The 22253-nt window shown below is 46.8% G+C and overlaps 4 protein-coding genes across 4 annotated transcripts; 1 reads left to right on the top strand and 3 right to left on the bottom strand.

Annotated features, from left to right (window-relative positions):
• Positions 1-3082: 3082 nt before the first annotated feature.
• Positions 3083-3601, bottom strand: LOC122109443 (histone H2B type 2-F). Its single transcript, XM_042681849.1, has one exon. The coding sequence runs from the start codon at positions 3542-3544 to the stop codon at positions 3164-3166; it is 381 nt and encodes a 126-aa protein (XP_042537783.1). The 5' UTR covers positions 3545-3601; the 3' UTR covers positions 3083-3163.
• Positions 3602-4443: 842 nt separating this feature from the next.
• LOC122109276 (histone H3-like centromeric protein CSE4) lies at positions 4444-20847 on the bottom strand. Its single transcript, XM_042681524.1, has 3 exons — positions 20292-20847; positions 10868-11101; positions 4444-4957 (listed from the first exon to the last, which is right to left on the bottom strand). The coding sequence occupies exons 1-3, from the start codon at positions 20814-20816 to the stop codon at positions 4529-4531; spliced, it is 1188 nt and encodes a 395-aa protein (XP_042537458.1). The 5' UTR covers positions 20817-20847; the 3' UTR covers positions 4444-4528.
• Positions 11396-14845, top strand: LOC122109307 (histone H4). Its single transcript, XM_042681557.1, has 2 exons — positions 11396-11801; positions 14642-14845. Exon 1 carries the CDS (start codon positions 11408-11410, stop codon positions 11717-11719), a length of 312 nt encoding a protein of 103 aa, XP_042537491.1. The 5' UTR covers positions 11396-11407; the 3' UTR covers positions 11720-11801; positions 14642-14845.
• Positions 20848-21522: 675 nt separating the features above from the next.
• Positions 21523-22072, bottom strand: LOC122109300 (histone H2A type 2-A). The gene has a single exon (XM_042681550.1). The coding sequence runs from the start codon at positions 22018-22020 to the stop codon at positions 21628-21630; it is 393 nt and encodes a 130-aa protein (XP_042537484.1). The 5' UTR covers positions 22021-22072; the 3' UTR covers positions 21523-21627.
• Positions 22073-22253: the final 181 nt, after the last annotated feature.

Here is a 22253-nt window from a genome sequence, read left to right as displayed (position 1 = left end):
ATGAGAGCAGAGCTGGGGCACCGTGTACATTTGTAGTCCCCACTCGGGAGGCAGGAGGACTATGAGTTTGAGGACAAGTACATAACGAGAGCCTATGAGAATGTAGTTACATGCTCCCCAAAATCACAAGGAGGAAAAGGCAAAATGCCATGGCACACACAATTCAAGAAGCTTGAAGTACTGGCTGAAGCGCATAAATGCTACCACCAAAGGTATTTAGGAGAGGTAGAAAGCAAGCTGGCAAGAATGGTCTGACTTCAAAGAGCTGTCTCTTCCTCACCCAGGCCCACTCAGTATATTGTTACATTTTCTACATTACTTTAAAAAAAGACAGGGAAAATTATTTTGCTTCTGACAGATCAACAGGACATCTTTCAGGTTAAAAAAAAATGCGTTGAAGGTAACACTGATGCGTTTTATAAACTTGGTTGAATAATTTTAAGACATGGCTTCAGGAGTTTTTGCCAAAATAGTAAATTAAAATAAAAGCTTTTAATACAAAAAAAAAGGGGGAATCCTGTCTTGCAAATCCATATTCAGATTTGAACTTGTTGGCAAATCTGCTTGCTGCCCCTTAATCAATTATCTTTTCTTCTGAGATGTGTAGATTTTCTTATCCATAACCTATTTAACCGGCATGAATACACTATTTTGAGCTGGACACTTCATTAGTAGTAGAAGCTGGCTCTGAAATAGGTCGACCGCCTCGCCTCGCAGATTCCGTGGTGGTCTCCTGGCGCCACCTTGTGGCCACCCGTGCGCAGGACTCGCCACGACTTCACCTCTGAAAATCTTGGAAGAAATTATTTGCCTTCGGAGCCGGCAGGAGCGGCCAATGAGCTCTGGAGTGGCATGGCAGCCGCGGAGGCAAGCAGTTTCAAGCGGTTAAAGGGTCGTGCGTGTCCGATACACCTCTGTACCCAAAAGAGCATCTAACTCGTCGCACCACTGCTGAACCCCATCGTTAAAAGGGTCATTCCGGGCCCGCAGGTGTAAGCACCCAGAGAGGATGTGTGTGTGCGCGTGTGCGTGTGTGTGTGCGTGTGCGTGTGCGTGTGTCGGGGAGCCAGATGCGCCTGCGCCCTGCAGCCGCCCCGCACAAACCTTCGCTCTTGTCCCTGCCAGTCAGTCGGGGCACAGCCGCTCTGCGCAGCGACCCCTGGCGGCCGCTATGGACCTCTCAGCACACGCACCTGCGGAGGCCCTAGTAACCCGCAGGCAGGGAGTCCCAGCAGCTCTGCGGGCCTAGAGAGACGAAAAAAGGCAGGTGGAGGAGGCGGCGGTCACCCGCCTCCCTGTCTAGCACAGATGACCTTTGCACTGCTTCCAGCATCGCCAGAGCCAGGAAGGGGTTCTTAGGACGGTTCGGTCTGCAAAAGGGAGGGCAGAGACCCCAGGTGCCTCAAGAGCTTCCTGCAAATGAAGCGGGATAGTGAATTCAGCTTTGGGCCCCAAGGATCCGAGACTTCCCCTGTGTTTCCAGGACTGAGAACAGGGTGTGGAAGGGTGGGTGGGAGGAGGAAGGTGATCTCGGTTTGAGGTGGGACTAAGGAGGCACGGTTGACTTTCTTCATTCCCAGACTTAGGCAGAGAAAACCACCAAGGACTCTTAGATTTGTGGATGCTTCACTTGCGAGGATCTTCTTCGGTTTATCCTGTAATTTCCCAGGCCATCAAACCCAAGCACAACAACTCAGAGAGGACTGGAGTGGAGCAGAACAGATAGGAATACAGGTGGGGGTCATTACTCAACTTCCAGACATCGTATAAAGAACCTCGAAGACCACATGACTTTTTCCTGCTAGAGTCCAAACAGTATATTCATTTAGTAAAAGAAAATCCCCTGGCTTCAATCATGATGAGTCTTGAATTGGGGACAGAGTCTTCAGAAATGTTTTGCACATATTAGCTTAGGGCTTCTGTGTGAATTCTCCAGTCATCCTTGTTTCCATTCCCAGAGCATATGACACAAGGGTTCTGACACCCACAGGTTCACTAACATTTGGAGATCTGACATGTGAACACCAAATACGGGTATAATCCAAAACCTATTAAACACACCTGCAACCTGACTGGATCTGTGAGGTTCAGAAGAGGCACCTGGAGATGTTTAACAAGCACCCAGGTGACTCTTACTATCAAGAATATTTGTTAGTTAACAGAACCAAGGCAGGGTCCTGGCCCTGGATGAGATGGCCCAGTGGAGAATGACCTATAGTTAACAGGTGGAGTTGAGGAAAAGGTGGGTTAAATTCTGAAGGCTAGGGGCTGGGGATGACTTAGTGGTAGAGTGCTTGCCTAGCTTGCATGAAGCCCTGGATTTGATTCCTCAGTATCACATCAACAGAAGCAGCAGGCAGAAGTGGTGTTGTGGCTCAACTGGTAGTGCTAGCCTTAAGCAAAAGCTCAGGGACAGTGCCCAGGCCCTGAGTTCAAGCCCCAAGACTGGCAAACTAAACAAATTCTAAAAGCTAGGGAGGTCTAAGTCCTGGGTTTCTCAATGTCTGCAAAACAATATTCTAGGCCAAGTAATAATTGTGCTTGGGAAGAGGGGGGTTTTTGTCCAGTGCATTATAGGAATTATCCCTCCCACCATGTTTAGCAGAAATATTTATATTTCCAGAATTCCTAGGGCTACAAGGAGACAGGGGTTGGGGGGGGGGGGCAGGATGGATGGACGGCGGGATGGTTTCCCTAAGTAAAGCCACTGAAAAACCGTGGGCTCATAATTGTAGAGGCAAGCCAGACTGGGTATACTGGTGTTAGATAGGAAACACTACAACTGAAAGAACTAAAAACTTTCATCAGTACACTGTAAGGAAGAGCAAGCACAGCTTAAGACTTCCAAAATCAAGCTGGAGGTATAGGGGTTTTCTAAGAGATGTGGGCCCGCGTCCTCCCAACCTCTGGCTCCCCCTCCAATACTCTTGGGAACAGGGAATGTTGCGCCAGTCTTACACCAAGGAGTCGAGGAATACACATTTGTTGACAACAGCGTCCTTTCGACTAGCCAACACGGCTAGGTTGCACCGAATTATAAAAGGCTCGGAGACCTACATCAGAACGCAAGACCAAGAGTTTACAGCCCTTTCCTTTGTTAAATGAAGTGGCTCTGAAAAGAGCCTTTGGGGTATAGCAGATGCGTCGCGTCTCTTGTGCAACCTTACTTGGAGCTGGTGTACTTGGTGACGGCCTTGGTGCCCTCGGACACGGCGTGCTTGGCCAGCTCCCCGGGCAGCAGCAGGCGCACGGCCGTCTGGATCTCCCGAGACGTGATGGTCGAGCGCTTGTTGTAGTGCGCCAGGCGCGACGCCTCGCCCGCGATGCGCTCGAAGATGTCGTTCACGAACGAGTTCATGATGCCCATGGCCTTGGACGAGATGCCGGTGTCGGGGTGCACCTGCTTCAGCACCTTGTACACGTAGACGGAGTAGCTCTCCTTGCGGCTGCGCTTGCGCTTCTTGCCGTCCTTCTTCTGCACCTTCGTCACGGCCTTCTTCGAGCCCTTCTTAGGAGCAGGAGCGGATTTAGCAGGATCAGGCATTTTCCCTCCTCCGAGAACGAACTGCTCTCCAAATGAGGTAATCGCCAACTACCGCAGAAGGGCCTGATCTCACGCTACTTATAGAGCCGGTATGCAAATTAAGTCTCCTACAGTACCTTCACTTTATTGGTTAGTTTACAATAGTCGTCACTGGGAGGTGGGGTCTATTTAAATTGCTCCCTGTGGTGTTTTCTTAGTGGTCATTAGAATGGAAAGCTTGCTAGCCAATCAGAGTGTTCCATCTCAGTTACCAGAACATTACAGTTTCTTCACCTGGTTTTTTCTTTCAATCCTAGACTTTTACAGATTAAAAATAACTGCCCCCCTCTTCTTTATATCATTTTACTGTATTTCCCGTTTCTTGAGTACCTCAACCCATACATTTACAGACCACCAGGAACACACTTCGCTTCTTTATTATTCCGGTTTAAGCCAGCTGAATAGCCCCAGCGTCATCCAATTCCTAAATCAAAAAAGGGCTTCGCAATCAGGGTTGCCCTCCACTAGGAAGAAAAACCAAACGATCCCATTAACTTTCCTGGGCCACTGCTGAGCTACCCCCAATCTCACCTAATTGTCTTCTTGGGGGGTCCGGTCGTGGGGCCTGAACTCTGGGCCTGGGCGCTGTCCCTCAGCTCTTCAGCTCAAGGCTAGTGCTCTACCACTTGAGCCACAGTGCCACTTCTGGCTTTTTTCTTATGTGGTGCTGAGGAATCAAACCCAGGGCCTCAGGCATGCAAGGCTAGCGCTCTACCCCTGAGCCACCTTCCCAGCCCCTAATCTCACATAATTGGTAAATTATTAGTGGCCGGCGTGGCCTGCGGACCTACAAGAACAGACTATCGGATACAGGTTTCCTTAGCCAAATGCCCAGAATATTGCGTTCAATGACCTAACAGCGGTTTGGCTGGTTACAGCTGCCGTTCATGAAAGCGTGGGTGGCTCTGAAAAGAGCCTTTGTATTGGTTACTTTAAAGTGTGGCTTTAAGCGCGCTCCCCGCGGATGCGGCGGGCCAGCTGGATGTCCTTGGGCATGATGGTGACGCGCTTGGCGTGGATGGCGCACAGGTTGGTGTCCTCGAACAGCCCCACCAGGTAGGCCTCGCTCGCCTCCTGCAGCGCCATCACGGCCGAGCTCTGGAAGCGCAGGTCCGTCTTGAAGTCCTGCGCGATCTCGCGCACCAGCCGCTGGAACGGCAGCTTGCGGATCAGCAGCTCCGTCGACTTCTGGTAGCGCCGGATCTCGCGCAGCGCCACGGTGCCCGGCCGGTAGCGGTGCGGCTTCTTCACGCCGCCCGTGGCCGGCGCGCTCTTGCGGGCCGCCTTGGTGGCCAGCTGCTTGCGCGGGGCCTTGCCGCCGGTCGACTTGCGCGCCGTCTGCTTCGTGCGGGCCATGGTTGGACTGTCTACTGCCTACGTGCAGAGGCTCCCGGGCAGTCCTACTTATAGACATACCCTCGCCTTGATTGGCCTACAAAACAGGAACTTCTTGGCTTGTGATCCCATTGGATAGAATTCAATCCTATTTCAGGAGAGAGAAGATGGTCTTATTCCTCCCCTCTTCCCTCTTCTTTTTCTGTAACTTATTGATTACAATGTTTTGGTGTTTGTTGTTGTTTTTTTTAAGAACTTTGGAAGGTAAGGTTCTTTAAGTAGATGTAACTTTGGTTCAAGCAATGCATAGTATTTTGCAAGCTTTATACATTTACCAGGTTTCTTCTAAAAACAAGCATGTTCCTAAGTACTAGGTTTCAGTTTGTTTCAAGTCACTACTGTCACTCCCCTTCGACATGGCCCCTAGCTAGTTAGCACATTATATCCTTACTGAAGTATAACAAAATAACATGCAGTGAAATGAAAGATCAAACGTATTTACCTGATTTCTAAGCTTAAAGCCCCATTTTAATCTACAGTTTGTTCACCAGCTAGATTACTTACAGCCTCTGCCTTCCTTTTCCTTTCTGGGATATGGACCTATTCTCTCCCCTACACCAAAAGCCATTTAGGTCCAACAGATGAAATGTTTCTAAGTCAAAGATAGAACTTTGGGGCTGGGAATGTGACTTAGCAGTAGAGTGCTTGCCTAACCTGCATGAAACCCTGGGTTCGATTCCTCGGTACCACATAGACAGAAAAAGCCAGAAGTGGTGCTGTGGCTCAAGTGGCAGAGTGCTGGCCTTGAACAAAAGAAGGCAGGGACATTGCCCAAGCCCAGAGTTCAAGGCCCAGGACTGCCAAAAAAAAAAGCTAAATACATGTTTCCCTTTGTATTTCTCCTTTACAGGAGGAAGTTTCTAAACTTGATTGTTTATCAACCAAATAAGTTATCTTCCAAGCAAATAATGTGTGGCTAGTAATTTTCTTCAAATTTAAATATTTTTTAATTCCTAAAAGTTGACTTTATCTTCTGCCAGGTGCAGAAGATTACAGGTGGCTCACACCTGTAATCCTAGTTACTCAGGAGGATGAGATCTGAGAATCACACACCTGTAATCCTAGTTACTCAGGAGGATGAGATCTGAGAATCAGGATTCAAAGCCAGCCAGGGCAGGAACACCAGACTTATCTCCAATTAACCACCAAAAAGATAGAAGTTAGGCTGTGGCTCAAGTGGTAGAGTGCTAGCCTTCAATGAAAAAGCTCATGAACAGTGCCCAGGTTCTAAATTCAAGGCCCAGGCAGTACCAGTGTGCACACACACACACAGGGTTTTGTTTTGTTTTGTTTTGTTTTCTATTTACCACAAAATTGAAAAATCCATGCATTTTACCTATTTCATGGTTTATATATGATATATATGTGGTATAACACATATCTATGTGTAAGGCCTGGTACCTGTCCCTTAGCTTTTTAACTCAAGGCTGGCATTCTATCATTTGAGCCAAGGTCTCACATCTGACTTTTGAGTAGTTAACTGGAGGTAAGAGTCTCAAAGATTTTTCTGCCTGGACTGGCTTAAATCACAATCCTCAGATCTAGGCCTTCTGAAAAGCTGGGATTATAGACATAAACCACCAGTGCCTGGCTTATCTCACATGTTTTGAAGCATTGTTCAGGAAAGTGCTTTTTTTTTTTTTTGGTGCTGGTCTTGAAGCCTATAAGAACTTACTTAATTGGGGGCTGAGAAGGTGGCTCAGTGGTAGAGCGCTTGCCTTGCATGCTTGAGACCCTGGGTTCAAATCCTCAGCACCACATAAGAAAAAAGCTGGACGTGGTGCTGTGGCTCAAGTGGTAGAGCACTAGCCTTGAGCTGAAGAGCTGAGGGATAGCACCCAGGCCCAGAGTTCAGGCCCCACGACCGGACCCAAAAAAAAAAAAGAATTTAATTGGATTATTATCTTGAAGAACCCATGTTGGGCAAAATCAATCTCTCAGGAAATCTAAAGTAACGTACAAGTGATATAAACAAATATTATCCGTTCTTGTGGTTACTTTATAATGATGCCTTATAAGCATAGCGCACTATTCATTGTATAATAGTTCTTACATTTTATCACAATATGCATTCTGTGGCTTTACAGATAAGAAACTGAGTCTCAGGAAAATTACAGCTTCTCCGGGTAGTAAATAAGAAAGCACACATAATATTTTTGAGGCAAAAGAGTGAAATTACAATGATGAATTTCCTCTTTCATCAGGTTTTACCAGGTGCATTTGAAGAACCGCAGTAACTTATCATGTAACCAAACCATCCAGTGTTTCTCAAATTTCTGCCAGGTACCAGTGGCTCACACCTGTAATCCTAGCTATGCAGGAGGCTGGAGATTTGAGGACCATGGTTCAATGCCTGCCCACTCAGGAAAGTCTGTGAGACTCTTACCTCCAATTAACCAGCAGAAAACCAAAGTGGTGCTGTGGCTCAAAGTGGTAGAATGCTAGCCTTAAGCAAAAAAGCTCAGGGACAGCACCCAATTCCAGAGTTTAAGCCCCAGGACCAACAACAGCAACAAAAATTTCCCAAACTTCTCTATTGAACTGTCTCATCACAAGGCAGAATATCCCATAGGGTCTGTATGATAGCCCACCCGCCCAAGGGCCATGGTTTTCACAACATCTTTTTGTTTGTGGTATGCTCAGGTGAAATGTATACATGTGTTCATTTAAATCAGAAAAGGTTTCTCAAACTCTACATAGAAATCCTCCCTTATCCCAAGTTTCCATTTCTGCATTCAATCATGCTTGGGAACTATTAAGTGGAAAATTCCTGAAATAAGTAAGTCGTAAGATTTTAATTGTAGCCGGGCGCTGGTGGCTCATGCCTGTAATCCTAGCTACTCAGGAGGCTGAGATCTGAGGATCTCGGTTCAAAGCCAGCCCGGGCAGGAGAGACCGTGAGACTCCTATCTCCAATAAACTACCAGAAAACTGGAAGTGGCGCTGTAGCTCAAGTGGTAGAGTGCTTGCCTTGAGCTGAAGAGCTGAGGGACAGCGCCCAAGCCCAGAGTTCAAGCCCCACGACCGACAAAAAAAAAAAAAAAAGATTTTAATTGTGTGGCCTTTGTGAGTAATGTGACAAATGATGGGATTCTCATACTGTCCCACCCAGAAGATGAATCATCCCTTTTGCCCTGCATATGCAGGCTGTCCACCCATTAGTCCTCATATTGCATCCTAATTTTCCTGTGAAAGTTCTCATCTACCATTTTCATCACAAGCAGGGTCATGGTGCCAAAGAACCACTATTCTTCAGCTGTGACACAGAGAGAAGTTTCTTTTATCCACAGCTGTGGGATCTGTATATTAAAAACTGGAAACCAGAATTTTATTAGCACAGGAGAATACGAGGAGCTTACATTATTTCATACAGGAAATAAAGAAAATTTTATTATATCAGTTGTTAGACATGTAATGTTTTCCATGTACCTATCTGTTGTTTTTTAATACAAAAGTAACAAGCAGTTAAAAATAGCTATTACAAGGGCTGGGAAGGCGGCTCAGTGGTAGAGTGCTTGCCTTGCATGCATGAGGCCCTGGGTTTGAGTCTTCAGCACAGCCTAGGCCCAGAGTTCAGGCCCCATGACCAACACCCCTCCCCCCCCAAAAAAAAGCTATTACAAGAAGAGAGTTCAGTTTTTTTTATATCAAGTACCCTTCCCCATAGAGTTATATGTAGGACCATTTGAATTTGGGGCTATTCATCAGTAAGATTTTGTGCCTGATTTGGTTTCATCTTGACTGATGAGCACTTGAGACCAAATTGAGAAACTGTAGGATTTTAAACTTCTTCATCTGAGATTAAATACTCCACTAATACCTTGCAAATAAGTAAAACTTAGCAAGATTCTCCCTTCTATTAGTTTTGAATAGTTACTTTCTGCATTACAAAGCTTCAAATAGTTATAAGGTAAAGTATTTTTATCCTCATTGCAGAAAAATTAAGGGATATATAAGGACTTTTTATATAATCTCTTTAACCCTGAAGGTTTTTAGTTGGAACTAACCCCTCACACAGAAGATATATCAAAATAGAAGCTTGTAAATGTTTTGGGTTTTTGTTGTTGTTTGTGGGGCATGAACTCAGGGCTGTCCCTGAGCTCTTTATACTCAAAGCACTCTACCTCTTTGAACTACAGCTCTACTTCTGGTTTTCAAGTAGTTAACTGAAGTCTCAGGAGGACTTTTCTGCCCAGGTTGACTTTAAACCATGATCTAAGCCTCCTGAGTAGCTAGGATTACAGGAGTGAGCCACCAGCACCCAGCTTAAATGTTTGTTTTTGAATGCACACCTGGAGGTTTTTCCAAGAAAAATGGTCCAAAGGGGTTGCTAAAACTTGGGGCCCATGTACCTTAGTACATGTAACTTAGTATGGGGAAAGAGAGCCAAAAAGAAAAGACAATCATTGAAAAATGAATGATTTTTAAAAATAGCCTTAGAATAGATGGGGTATATGATAGCTCTCAGCAAAGTATGTTTAGGAATGGTGCCAACTTCTCATTTCTGAAAAGAGAAAATCAGAATTGCCTCCATGGAGATGCAACCGAATTAAAATATTGAGTTCTTTGGTGGGGGTGGGGGGTAGGGATTCCCTACTTTTAGACAAATAAGGCATTTGAGGAACTCAAATGTAAAAAGTGACATATTTTAGGGTAGCATATGCTGGTCTCCTTCAAAAGAAGGTTGTACAACCAAAAAGGCTTTGATTCAAAGGTTCTGTCCCCTCTGATGCCAAAAGTGTCATTTTATCATCCTTTGCTTCTGAGTGTATTTTTTTGTTTTTGCTCATGTTGTAATTTGGTCATGTCTTTTTCCCTTGTGTTTAAAAGCAGCCAAATATAGGAGCTGTTTGTTCTATAAATAATTGTTGAGCTTATACTAGACACTAAACTACCTTACCATTTTGCAAAACAATAAACACTGCCAGTAAGAATCAGGAAAGAAGGCTTAGGGAAGATACAGACATTTAACAAGATATTCTACCAGAGTTGCTGAAATATCAGAAAAGAACAAGTTTGTTTCTTTGCCCTGCAGTGGCCAAGGGAGAGATCTATTCTGAGTTCCTTGTTGCTTGGGCATATACGTGCATCCATGGATGGCATGGCGTGCATGGTTTGGCTCCCTGAACCATTAAGAAAGGGAGCAGTAAGTACATAATCACACCTTGGAGATTTTTTAAGTTTAAACGTTTGATTTTTAGAAGTTTTACCCTTCAGTTTAAAATAAATCCAGAAACACCAGATGGATCTACGTGTCTGGAACCTAGAAGTTTGGATAAAGACCTGGGATTCCTCACCATAAAGTAGAGGTATGAGGTGAAACTTGGAACACAGGATTTTTCTCAAAATAAGCATTTCTGTCCCTGTCTCTATCTCTGTTTCTCAGTGACTCTTTTTTTCTTTGTCTCTCTCTGTCTCTGTCTCTCAAAAATAAAAACCCCAAAAAACAATTGTAATGGATTGTTCTATAGAGGGACCTAGTAAAGCAATGAACCTACTAATAGGACTTCAATCAGTTTTACATAGGGCAACTTCAAAATGATGGTCCATTTGAAACATATGTCTTCTTGCAAAACCCACCCAACTAGGAGAGCTTTTCTAGCTTTAGGGGAACCAGTGGAACTCAACTGAGATAGATTGAGCACTAAACCTTGGCGGAATAGAAGGGCCAATTTCAGAGGAACTGTAGAAATGGATTTGCAAGAAACCCCTGTCTCTTGAATTTATTTACATTGAGCAAAGCCTTGAATGACAGTACGTTGGGATTCACTAACCTCCATCAGAAAGCAACGTCCTGAGGCCAGTTGTCCTAGGATCTGACTTCGGGCTTAGCCTACAACCATCAAAATACCGACTGGACTCAGGAGTTATAGTGACCTTCTCCCTGACCTCCTCATTCCACACGTACCCTAGCCGCCGCAGCTCCCGACTCTGGCAGCCTAAGGATCCGAACTGCTTTTCTGCAGTTCTGTGTAACTTAACCATGATTCGGAATCCTCTGGTTTGGATTCGATCCCCAAGCTGGCCCTTTCTCTTCTCTTCTGAACTCCCATCTTCTCTTCCTCGGGTTTTCTCTGCACAGACGCTTTTCCTTCTAACCTCAGTTTGGCTCCACTGTGAAGCCTACAAGGGAAGAGAAAAACAGACTGTGGAATCTGAAAACAAAGTGCTGGGATCTGAATTCTCCCTGGGATTACGAACCATCCACCAGAAAATAAGAATAAAGGGAAGCTTCAGAGAGCCCGGTAGAGGGCAGCCGAGGAGCAAGCCGACGACGAATGACGCAACGTCCGGGACGGGGAGGGCTTGGAGAGCTGCTTCCCGCGCGCGCCTCTGGTTTTCAATCTGGTCCGATTCTCTTACATATATAGCCGCTGAAAGCCTGTTTCACCTCATCTTGCCAACTGCTCTCTCTGAACTACAGCCGCGATGTCTGGAAGAGGAAAAGGTGGAAAGGGTTTGGGCAAGGGTGGTGCTAAGCGCCACCGCAAAGTCCTGAGAGATAACATTCAGGGCATCACCAAGCCTGCCATCCGACGTCTTGCTCGGCGCGGGGGTGTCAAGCGGATCTCAGGCCTCATTTACGAGGAAACTCGGGGTGTGCTGAAGGTGTTCCTGGAGAACGTGATCCGGGACGCGGTCACCTACACCGAGCACGCCAAGCGCAAGACCGTGACGGCCATGGACGTGGTCTACGCGCTCAAGCGCCAGGGCCGCACCCTCTACGGCTTCGGAGGCTAAGGCGCCGCCCCGGTTTTGTCCCATTCCCAAAGGCCCTTTTTAGGGCCACCATGTGGTCATCGGGAGAGCTGTGCACGGCGCCGTAAGTTTAGGAGGCTAACATTGTTATGTTTTTACGCCGTTTCAGCTTAACTAAGGATGCCTAGGTGATTGCAAAAGCGGTTTAAGCTTAAGGTCTTAGCTTAGTATTGCCTTTGCTAAAGTACTGTGCTTTAAGTCATTTCTGATGTGGTTCATCCCTGCAATCAAAGCTACTTCGGGGGTGAAATGTGAAAATTACGGTTCAAAGCTGGTCCACCACGGTGGCCTGTGAAGCTGCAAATAAACGCCAGGAAGAAAAACTGCAGAAGTGAAACTGGCTCCAGTGGTACATTTTACCCTTGAGGACAAAGGTTCAAGGACAGTGCCCTGCCCAAATTACAGCCCCAGGCAAAAAGGGATGGGTTCCTTGAGCTGAATTGTTCATCTTTCCGGCCAGGTTATTCTCGACTCCCTGTGTTTAATGAGCAGGACTAGAAGACTCTGGTAGCTTCCAACTCTGCCAGTTTGTCAATTTACCTTTTCCATTTCAAGCGTTTATTCTCTACCATTGTACGCAGTAATCCTTTATTCTTAAAAGAGCTCTGCACATTGAACAATGAATGCATTGACATTTGGCTCCCCTCCAAAGGGTGAGAACTGATAGACCCGCTGGTTCACCATTTAAAAACAGGACAAAAGAGGTTCGATCAGAGACTCCTCAAATGTTTAAGTGCTTACTCTGACCAGGGTAGTACTTTTTTTTAATCCTTCAGAGACATACGCCTATAAAATGAACAGACTTGCTTTTGTGGTTTTGCAAGGGTGCAGATACAGGCATTTTAATGTGATCCATAAAAGTCATGCAAACTATAAAATCAAGCTGAATTAATTCAGGTATGTGATTTGTATCTTGCAACGAGAGACCTGTAGGGAAATACCTACCAGATATCCATTAGATGCAACTTCATTTTTGAGAGGATTGGTCACATCCATGCCTGGGGACCACGCTGAGGCAGGCAGACACAGGAGAAAGATTATTACAAGGTTTATTAGAGGAGCCATATTGGCCCTGGAGAGAGAGCACATGGCAGCCTCCACTATAGGTAGCAGCTGGGTCTGGGGGAGAGGAAGCAGGAAGATGAGAGTTCAGGTGGGTCTGGGCAGAAAGAGGGAGGAGCCATCTGTATGGTGGGAACTCAGGGGCAGGGAGCTCAGATATGGGTGGAGCTGAGGACCAAAGGTGTGCATAATGCTTACAGTTTTCACAAGACAAAAGTAAGTCATACCATACGAACATTGCAAAGAATACATCAAACCATTCTCTACTTTTACTTCTCCATTTCTATCCTGATTTGGAGTAAACATTGCCAAGTATACACACTTCTCATTCTTAAACTTAGATTTAATTTAGTACTATTACATTTACATGTGGAAACTTTTGTAGTATTTTTGCATTCAATCTATGAATGACAGTGAAATGTAAAAAAAAATCTCAAATAGAAAATGGGATTGGAAGTTGTCAAAGAGAACAGTATAATTAATCTTTAGAGCATCCTCAGTGGCCTATCAAAGTCTTGTAATAAGCCACACGGCAGTGGTTCACACCTGTAATCATAGCTACTCAAGAGGCTGAAATCTGAGGATCGTGGTTCAAAGCCAGTCTGGACAGGAAAGTTCGTGAGACTCAACTCCAGTTAAACACCAGAAAACTGCAAGTGGTGCTTGTGGCTCAAGTGGTAGCTCACCTTGAGCTGAAGAGCTGAAGGACAGGCCCAGAATTCAAGCCCCATGACCAACCCCACCCTCATCCCTCTGACCCCTCCAAAAAAGTATCAGCAAGAAGTCTTTGAGAACCCTCTCCAAGCACAGGCTTCATTCTAGGCAGGTTATTCCATAGTTCTGAAACAATAGATCTGTCATCTGGGCCAGTAAACAGTATCCTAGAGATCAAATACAATTCAGTAAAATTCCTCGACCCTTAGGACAATAACTTCCCCTTAGTCTGTCTGGTCCCGAGAAATTTAATACTCCGAATCCCTTGTTTTTCAATAAAGCATGCCCTGTTTTAACAACAACAAGAACCAGCCAGGCACTGGTGGCTCACACCTATAATCCTAGCTTCTCAGAAGGATGAGATCTGAGTATCCTGGTTCTAAGCCAGCCAAGGCAGGAAAGTCCATGAGACTCCAATTAATCACCAAAAAAAGCCAGAAGTGTGGAGCTGTGCGCTCAAATGGTAAAGTGCTAGCCCTGAATATAATATCCTGGATCCAAAAGAGTCTTAAAGACACCCAGTTAAAGGACCTAGGAACTTTATTCTGCTTCCTATCACCGGGAAGTAGGAGAAGGGCGTTGAGCTCAGGGTAGGAGGGGTTTTTACAGGGATAGGTTACACAGAGTTATATAGACAAGGTATGCAAGGCAGATTTGACACATTTTCATTGGTTATATGAATTTTAAATTTATTTGTTCTTTATGGTAAATACCATACGTAATAATTTGCAATAGGCTTCCCATAGTGAGACCACTCAGTGGTGGTCTTTAATTGGTGGGCTTACGGCCCTGTTACTGAGTCAAGCAAGATTACAGGAGTAAAACATAGCAAAAACAGAGCCTTGAGTCACAGGAGCACAGACAAAACATAATCTTGACTTGGTCAGCATGATCAATACTATCAGTGCTATTGACACTATGACAAGTTATTTTTATAAGCTTCTGACTAAAGTAGCAACTCAGTGCAGCTGGTGATAAACCTCAAGGTTGTCAGTAGCCTTCGGCAAAGCTGACAGCTTGGTAAACTTGAGTGAGGGAGAGATGTTCTTTTGCTTTTTGTTTTTTCTTTACCAAGAGGTTTTGCCCTTGATCAATAATCTTGTTCTGTTTTGTGATTTCACATTTTAGTTCCCATGGATATTTTCCCAGGGAAAAAGGAGTTCAGAGGAGAGAGTAAATTTCCAACAGCAGGAAGAACTGAGGCCAGACAATAGGAGGAACTTTCTGCCAGTTGAAGGATTGCCCCAGGCCCATACTGACAGGCAAAATCCCAGGTATGTGTGAACTCCTTTGAAGTGCAGGCAGAGCAATCCACCTGAGCCCAGCTGTAAACATCCCATTGTGGCGCAACTGAAAGGCCCCACCTTCCTTGACCTAGTGGCTTTCATTCACCTCTGCCTCCTTGCTCAGACCTCCTATCAAAACTCCTGTCCCAACTCTCTGGCACAACCTCCAAACCCGTGGAAAGGTCTGTGCCCCTCACTGTTCCTCAATAAACAGTCCTCGCCTGTTGATAATCAAGTCCAGCCTATTCGTTTTCCATTCTCCTCCATTTTCCTATCAAGCCCAGGGACTGCCGCGCGCGCGCGCACACACACACACACACACACACACACACACACACACACACACACACACACACACACACACAAAATCATGGTCACCCTAGAGATAAATCACTTTATATTTGAAAAGTATATTTTCTCCATCCCAACAAACTTTCTTGTCATTTTCACCACATTCTCATCTTGCCTAAATTCTCTCACCAAATGGAAGGTTTGAGTAGCTGCACTGATTTTCCATTAACAATTTGACACCAAAAATTGGCAGTATATACTTGAAATACTATGTCAGCTCCCAAAAGACTAACTAGTACGTCTTTGCATTTGGTTTTTACCAACATCAACATCTAAGGCAAACTAGGTTTAAAACATCGTCCTTGACAATGGAAATACCAGCAAGGCAAAGGATATAAGACTTGCCCTCCAGGAGCTTATATAAAACTAGGAAGACACACACACACACAACAGGATGGCCCAATAGCACAAAATGCTACTACATATTGGCATGATGAGAAATGCAGATAATTACTGTAGGAACTTCCTAATGTGGTAGAAATCATTGCATAGTGGGAAATTGGGGAAACAGATGGGGCTTGTGACTGTCTGGGAAAAAGGGGGCGGGGGGGGGGGGGGGGGGAGCAAAACTCCTGGAATCCCATTACATCATACAGAAGGTAAGGAAAGAAGGAACAAGAGTAACATTTTTGATGATGTCAAGCTAAGAAGGCTTCTTATACTCAGGATGCCTCATTTTCCTAAAATCTCACCTGAAACTTACAGTATTTCTAATTCACATATTACTGTGATACTTTTTAACTTTAAAGGCTACATGCAAGCTGGGTGCGGGTAGCTCATGCCTATAATCCTAGCTACTCAGGAGGCTGAGACCTAAGGATCACCATCTGAACCCAGCCCAGGCAAGAAAGTTCTTATCGCCTATAAACTTCTCAGAAAAAGCCAGAAATGGTTCCATGGCTCTAGTGATAGATCACTAGCCTTGAGCACAGCGAGGCTCAGAGATTGTACCTAGGCCCTGAGTTCAAGCCCCAGGACTGGAAGAAAAAAAAAAAAAGGCAACATGCAGACAAATATATGATCTCACTGAGGTTCTATGAAGCAATACGGAACAAAATATAGAAGACAAATCAATTTTTAAAATGAGGGAATAAGTGGGCTAAGGACTTAAAGAGAAACTTCTCTGAAGAAGAAAGAAGGATGGCCAATAGACACATGAAGAAATGCTCAACCTCTCTAGCCATAAAAGAAATGCAAATCAAAACAACACTGAGATACTACCTCACCCCAGTTAGAATGGCTATAATCAAGAACTCTAATAACAACAGATGCTGGAGGGGATGTGGATAGAAGGGAACCTTACTGCATTGTTGGTGGGAATGTAAACTTGTTCAACCACTTTGGAAAGTAGTATGGAGGTTCCTCAAAAGACTCCACATAATGCTCCCCTATGACCCAGCAATCCCACCTTTGGGCATTTACCCAAATGATCACAAACAAGACCATACTAAGGCTACCAGCACAACTATGTTTATTGCAGCATTATTTACCATAGCTAAGATATGGAACCAACCCAGATAGATGCCCCTCAGTAGATGAATGGATCAAGAAAATGTGGTATATATACACAATGGAATTCTATGCCTCCATCAGAAGGAATGACATTGCCCCATTTGTTAGGAAATGGAAAGACTTGGAAAAAATTATATTAAGTGAAGTAAGCCAGGCCCAAAAAAACACAGGTCTCAAGGTTTCCCTTATTTGCAATAACTAGTATATGTCTGAGACAAGCAGAAAAGGTCAGATAAGTTGATGTTAGGTGAAATGAACCCCAAGATAAGTATTCAAATGTTTTTTTTCTTTCTTGGGATTGTTTCTAACATATTTATAAGATGATTTCTTTGTTGCTTTGTATGTCCCTCCCCCACGGTATAACCCCTGCTTTCATTGTATTTGATGTTGGTATAATTTGTAGAGGGGAAGGGCAAAAACAAACCGTTTAAATAGGGATCCAGGTGGACCCATTGCAACAATGAGATGTACAAGTCATAATGTTGAAAAACAAATTTTACAACTTTGGCTGGGGTGGTGGGGTGGTGGTGGGGGGAGGGAGGGGAGGCAGATGGGAAGGGATGGGAAGGAGAAACAAAGGAGGAGGCAACAATGCTTGATAAGAAATGTACTCATTACCCTGCCTATGTAATTGCAACCCCTCTGTACGGTATTTTCACAATAAAAAAATTTTTTTTTAAATGAGGGAAGAAAACATGTCTGTTGTCTAAGTCATTGGTCCTTAAAGTGGATTCCAGTATAGCAGCACAGATCACCAAGAGACTTGTTAGAGGTACAAAAATCCTGGGCCCGGACCTGCCCCATACTTATTGAATCAGAAGCCCTGGGAGTAAGACCTACACACCTAGCAATTTATGCTTTAAAAGTTTGAGTCCTCCAGGCAATCCTGATACACATTAAAGGTTGATAACCACTGATGTAAGTAACAATTTTTCTTCAAATGTAGCAAAGTTTTTTTAAAAACAAAGGCATGATGCCTCAAGTTTACCAAAATGCTAAATTTCATTTTCTTTGATGAAGGAGCAACCAGGTGAACTATCCTAATAAAACTAACATACTAAAGATACATGTATGTATATATTTAAGATTTACAAATCAAACATGGTGTGCAATAATAAATTTAGTATGCATTTATTAAAATTAGGTACTGCAAAGAACCTAAGAAATGGTGCCCAATTTTCTCATTTTTTTTTCCTCTGGCTCAGAATAAAATTATTCCTTAAATATGAAATAACGTAACTTTGTTATGAATCTGATGATTCATAAGCATTAATAGGATGTCCTGTCCTAATCCACAGTTTTAGACACTCATTCCCCAGGGGTCTTTTATTGAAGCCATCTCAAATTATCCCAAGTTGCCAGCTCTGTTCAGACATGGCCCTAGTGAACTCTAGCTCCTCTATCCAGGCAGGTGGCATCCTCATCCCAGATTCTCAGTCTAGGAGACAGAGAGCCATCTTTGATTACTTTTTGCCTCAACAGTCCAGCTTTGCCCTTTCCCCATCCAGGTATGTACATAGCTAGATCTGGTCCCTCCTGCTTATTGCAGTAGCTAGCTTCCAGTTCTCATTTCAGCCCTTCTCATCCGCTGTTGCTCTTCCATTCCTTTTTGTACCCTCCCCCACTTTTTTGATGGCACTGTCCCTGAGATTCTTTTTTTTTTTGGGTCCAGTCGTGGGGCCTGAACTCTGGGCCTGGGTACCGTCCCTCAGCTCTTCAGCTCAAGGCTAGCGCTCTACCACTTGAGCCACAGCACCACTTCTGGCTTTTTTCCTTTTGCTTATGTGGTGCTGAGGAATCGAACACAGGACCTTAGGCATGCAAGGCAAGCCCTCTACCACTGAGCCAACTTCCCAGCCCAAGAGATTCTTTCAAAGCTAGTGCCCTACCACTTGAGTCACAGCTCCATTTACAGCTTTTTATTTTTCCTGAGTAGTTTGAGATAAGAGACTCATGGACTTTCCTGACAAACTGGCTTCAAATTTCAATCCTCACATCTCAGCCTCCCAAGTAACTGGGATTACAGGTGTGAGTCACCAGAGCCCAGCTTTGTACCCTCTTGTTATCCATCTATATTTCATACACATTTCTGATACTACCCACCAGCTTAAAGCTCCAATACTAGTTTCTCTTCTTATTTTTATCCTAATTCCCTGATCTTACACACCTATGGTGTGCTGGGCAGTTTGGGTACAAAAGACAAATCCTTACCCTGAGGAATGTTGTCCCCTAATGCTGAAGGTAGAGAATGGGAAGAAATGTGGAACAGATAGGAAGGGGTACAAGCAAGAACCCAAAGGGATAAAAACCAAACAATAGAAAGGGAGAGACTCAGGAATTAATCTTTAAGAATGAACAGTTCTCAGAATTACGAGAGGAAGACATGTTGAACCAAAAAAAAAAAAAAATAGCAACTGTCAAGAGAGTATGTATTTGAGAATTGCAGATTTGTGGGACTAGAAAATACTTATTCAGAGCTTCTGAAATCTAGGGAAACTAGGAAGGAAACACTAGAAACTAATGTATATCACAATACATCTTGTTGAGATTTCTGTAAATTAGCAACTATTAGTAGGGCAAAACTGACGGTTCTAGACTAGACACTGTTAGGTGTTTTTACAGGGATTCCTTTAGTTTTTCCAGTACTACTATTGTCCACATTTTACAAATGGGAAATGAGTTCTATAGAAATTTACTTCCTCATGCTATATACCTGTGATATGGACAAGGCCTGGCCTCAGTTCTGACACCTGTTTTAGAGGTGCCAACTCTAAAGTTCTCTGAAGCAGAATTCCAAAGGTGAGAGGACTGCCTCAGATTTCCAGGCTACATTCTTGGGCCCGACAGGCAGGATGCAAAGGCAGTGCCATGAGCCTTGCTCTGAATCTCTCCTTTGAACGCCGACATACCCTGTCCATATTATAAGCCCAAGCAAAAAGTGAGGGGCTGGACACCCAGAAAATGCTCCACAAACTAATGCAAGAAATGTGACAGTGCATCCCAGGACAGGTCACAGGCTTTACCTTATGACCATTTTTTTTAATGTTTTTTGGGTCCAGTCGTGCGTGGGGCCTGAACTCTGGGCCTGGGCGCTGTCCCTCAGCTCTTCAGCTCAAGGCTAGCGCTCTACCACTTGAGCCACAGCGCCACCTCCGGCTTTTTTCCTCTTGCTTATATGGTGCTGAGGAATCGAACCCAGGGCCTCAGGCATGCAAGGCAAGCGCTCTACCACTGAGCCAGCTTCCCAGCCCTTACCTTAGGACAGTTTTATCCTGATAAACGTCTCCACTTATCTCACTGAAATAAATGCTTCCACCCAACTGTACAGTGAGGGGGAAAAGCCGAGGCACTTCCACTCAAGCTGTCAACACTGATAAACCCGGCAAACCCCAGGACACAGGTGAGGCCTAGACGGTTGGGAAGGGAGGTGAGGGGCATGGAAACAGAAGTCGGGCGAAGCAGGCACTGTGACCGGCTCTGATGACACTCCGGACAGCCCTCCACCCCCAATGCCGGCTCCAGAGGACTGAAGAGCACAAGGCCACAGCTCCTTCCGAGGGCCGGGTGGGTGGCTCTGAAAAGAGCCTTTGGATGCGATGGAACTTGCCGAGGGCCGCCGGGTGAGCTTAAGCGCGCTCCCCGCGGATGCGGCGGGCCAGCTGGATGTCCTTGGGCATGATGGTGACGCGCTTGGCGTGGATGGCGCACAGGTTGGTGTCCTCGAACAGCCCCACCAGGTAGGCCTCGCTCGCCTCCTGCAGCGCCATCACGGCCGAGCTCTGGAAGCGCAGGTCCGTCTTGAAGTCCTGCGCGATCTCGCGCACCAGCCGCTGGAACGGCAGCTTGCGGATCAGCAGCTCCGTCGACTTCTGGTAGCGCCGGATCTCGCGCAGCGCCACGGTGCCCGGCCGGTAGCGGTGCGGCTTCTTCACGCCGCCCGTGGCCGGCGCGCTCTTGCGGGCCGCCTTGGTGGCCAGCTGCTTGCGCGGGGCCTTGCCGCCGGTCGACTTGCGCGCCGTCTGCTTCGTGCGGGCCATGGCGACGGCGACGGTCTCAGAAACACACGGCACAAGCGCGCAGACAGAAACGGACGGCAGGCTACCCTCGCTGCACACTTTATAGGCGACGTTTTTTTCCGATTGGGCGCAAGGCATTTGAAAGGCCCGCGCTGGCCGCCCATTGGCCGTGACGTCGCCCGCCCCAGCGCTCCCGGTTGGCTCTGGCAGAACGCGGACCGCCCCACCCCGTCCCCCGCGGCACTTCCTGCTCTCCACTCGGCCTGTACTTCCCCCGCACCGCTCCCCCAAAGCACCTAGTTCTCTATGGTTGTCCGGGTCCGAGTCCTTTGGGACCACCCACCGTCTATAGCTGGGGTGGTCTTCAGCCCGCCCTTCACCCCCCTGACAGCCCCGCCCCGCCTTCTGCCGGCCTACGCTCCTGTACCCCGAGTCCTGTGCGACCAGCGTCTGTAGCTGGGGTGGTCCTCAGCCCGCCCTCCGTCCCCCAGCCCGGAGACCTCGACTGGAGGGGGCCTCGGGGAGTGTGTTGTTGTCGAGGGGCCGCGGCGCTCCAAGACTAAGCCAGGGCGGGCGATGCGAGCCCAGCTCGCGCCAACCCGAGGCCCACGGTGGCCCCGGCACTAGGTGCAAGTGTGGGACAGGAGCTCCGGAAGCGCAGGGCGGGCGTGGAGGGAGACCAACGAGCGACCACAGTGGGCACGGACGCCCGCCGAGCGGCCGGCGGCCAACTTTCCCGCGAGTCGGACAGGAGGGGCCGTTGGGACGAGGACGCGAACGGACGCTCCGCACCCGCCTCCCTCCCGCTCGCCCGGCCCCGCACGCACAGGCGGACACCGGCTACTTCGCGTGACAACTCTTCATTTGAAACAGTGGGTGGCTCTGAAAAGAGCCTTTGATTTCGCGGCCACGAAGGAGCCTGGCGAGGGGCGCGCCGACCGGACCCGCCTCACTTGCCCTTCGCCTTGTGGTGGCTCTCCGTCTTCTTGGGCAGCAGCACCGCCTGGATGTTGGGCAGCACGCCGCCCTGCGCGATGGTCACTTTGCCCAGCAGCTTGTTGAGCTCCTCGTCGTTGCGGATGGCCAGCTGCAGGTGGCGCGGGATGATGCGGGTCTTCTTGTTGTCGCGGGCCGCGTTGCCCGCCAGCTCCAGGATCTCGGCCGTCAGGTACTCCAGCACCGCCGCCATGTACACCGGCGCGCCGGCGCCCACCCGCTCCGCGTAGTTGCCCTTGCGCAGCAGGCGGTGCACGCGCCCCACCGGGAACTGCAGGCCGGCGCGGGAAGACCGCGACTTGGCCTTGGCGCGGGCCTTGCCTCCTTGTTTGCCCCGACCAGACATCACTGCCGCCGCCGCACACTACCGAGCTCCGCCCTGCAACTGGGAAAAGTGCCGCGACCTCGCCCGCGCTACCCTTTTATAGGAAGAATGCGGATTGTCCGCGGAGCGATCTCATTGGCTAACGAACCATCCTGCCATGGAGACCAATAGGATGCCTCAGCCTGGATCCGCTCATTTACATAATCTGTGTCTGGCCAAGACGCCGGGGAAACCTCGCGAATCACAAAGCCGCG

Source organism: Dipodomys spectabilis, unplaced genomic scaffold (genome assembly GCF_019054845.1).
Source record: "Dipodomys spectabilis isolate Male_0828 unplaced genomic scaffold, ASM1905484v1 ptg000069l, whole genome shotgun sequence".
Taxonomy (NCBI): domain Eukaryota; kingdom Metazoa; phylum Chordata; class Mammalia; order Rodentia; family Heteromyidae; genus Dipodomys; species Dipodomys spectabilis.
This window is presented reverse-complemented; position numbering and strand designations above follow the sequence as displayed.

Bases quoted from the DNA above. Each gene is read 5' to 3' on its own strand.
- LOC122109443 (XM_042681849.1), bottom strand. From the start codon at position 3,544: ATGCCTGATCCTGCTAAATCCGCTCCTGCTCCTAAGAAGGGCTCGAAG.
- LOC122109276 (XM_042681524.1), bottom strand. From the start codon at position 20,816: ATGCCTTGCGCCCAATCGGAAAAAAACGTCGCCTATAAAGTGTGCAGC. The intron at 11,102-20,291 runs TAAGCTCACCCG...CTTCCCTTGTAG, and splicing joins GCATCCGCGGGGAGCGCGCT to GCTTCACAGTGGAGCCAAAC. The intron at 4,958-10,867 runs GTCAGGGAGAAG...CTCTGCACGTAG, and splicing joins GGTACGTGTGGAATGAGGAG to GCAGTAGACAGTCCAACCAT.
- LOC122109300 (XM_042681550.1), bottom strand. From the start codon at position 22,020: ATGTCTGGTCGGGGCAAACAAGGAGGCAAGGCCCGCGCCAAGGCCAAG.
- LOC122109307 (XM_042681557.1), top strand. From the start codon at position 11,408: ATGTCTGGAAGAGGAAAAGGTGGAAAGGGTTTGGGCAAGGGTGGTGCT.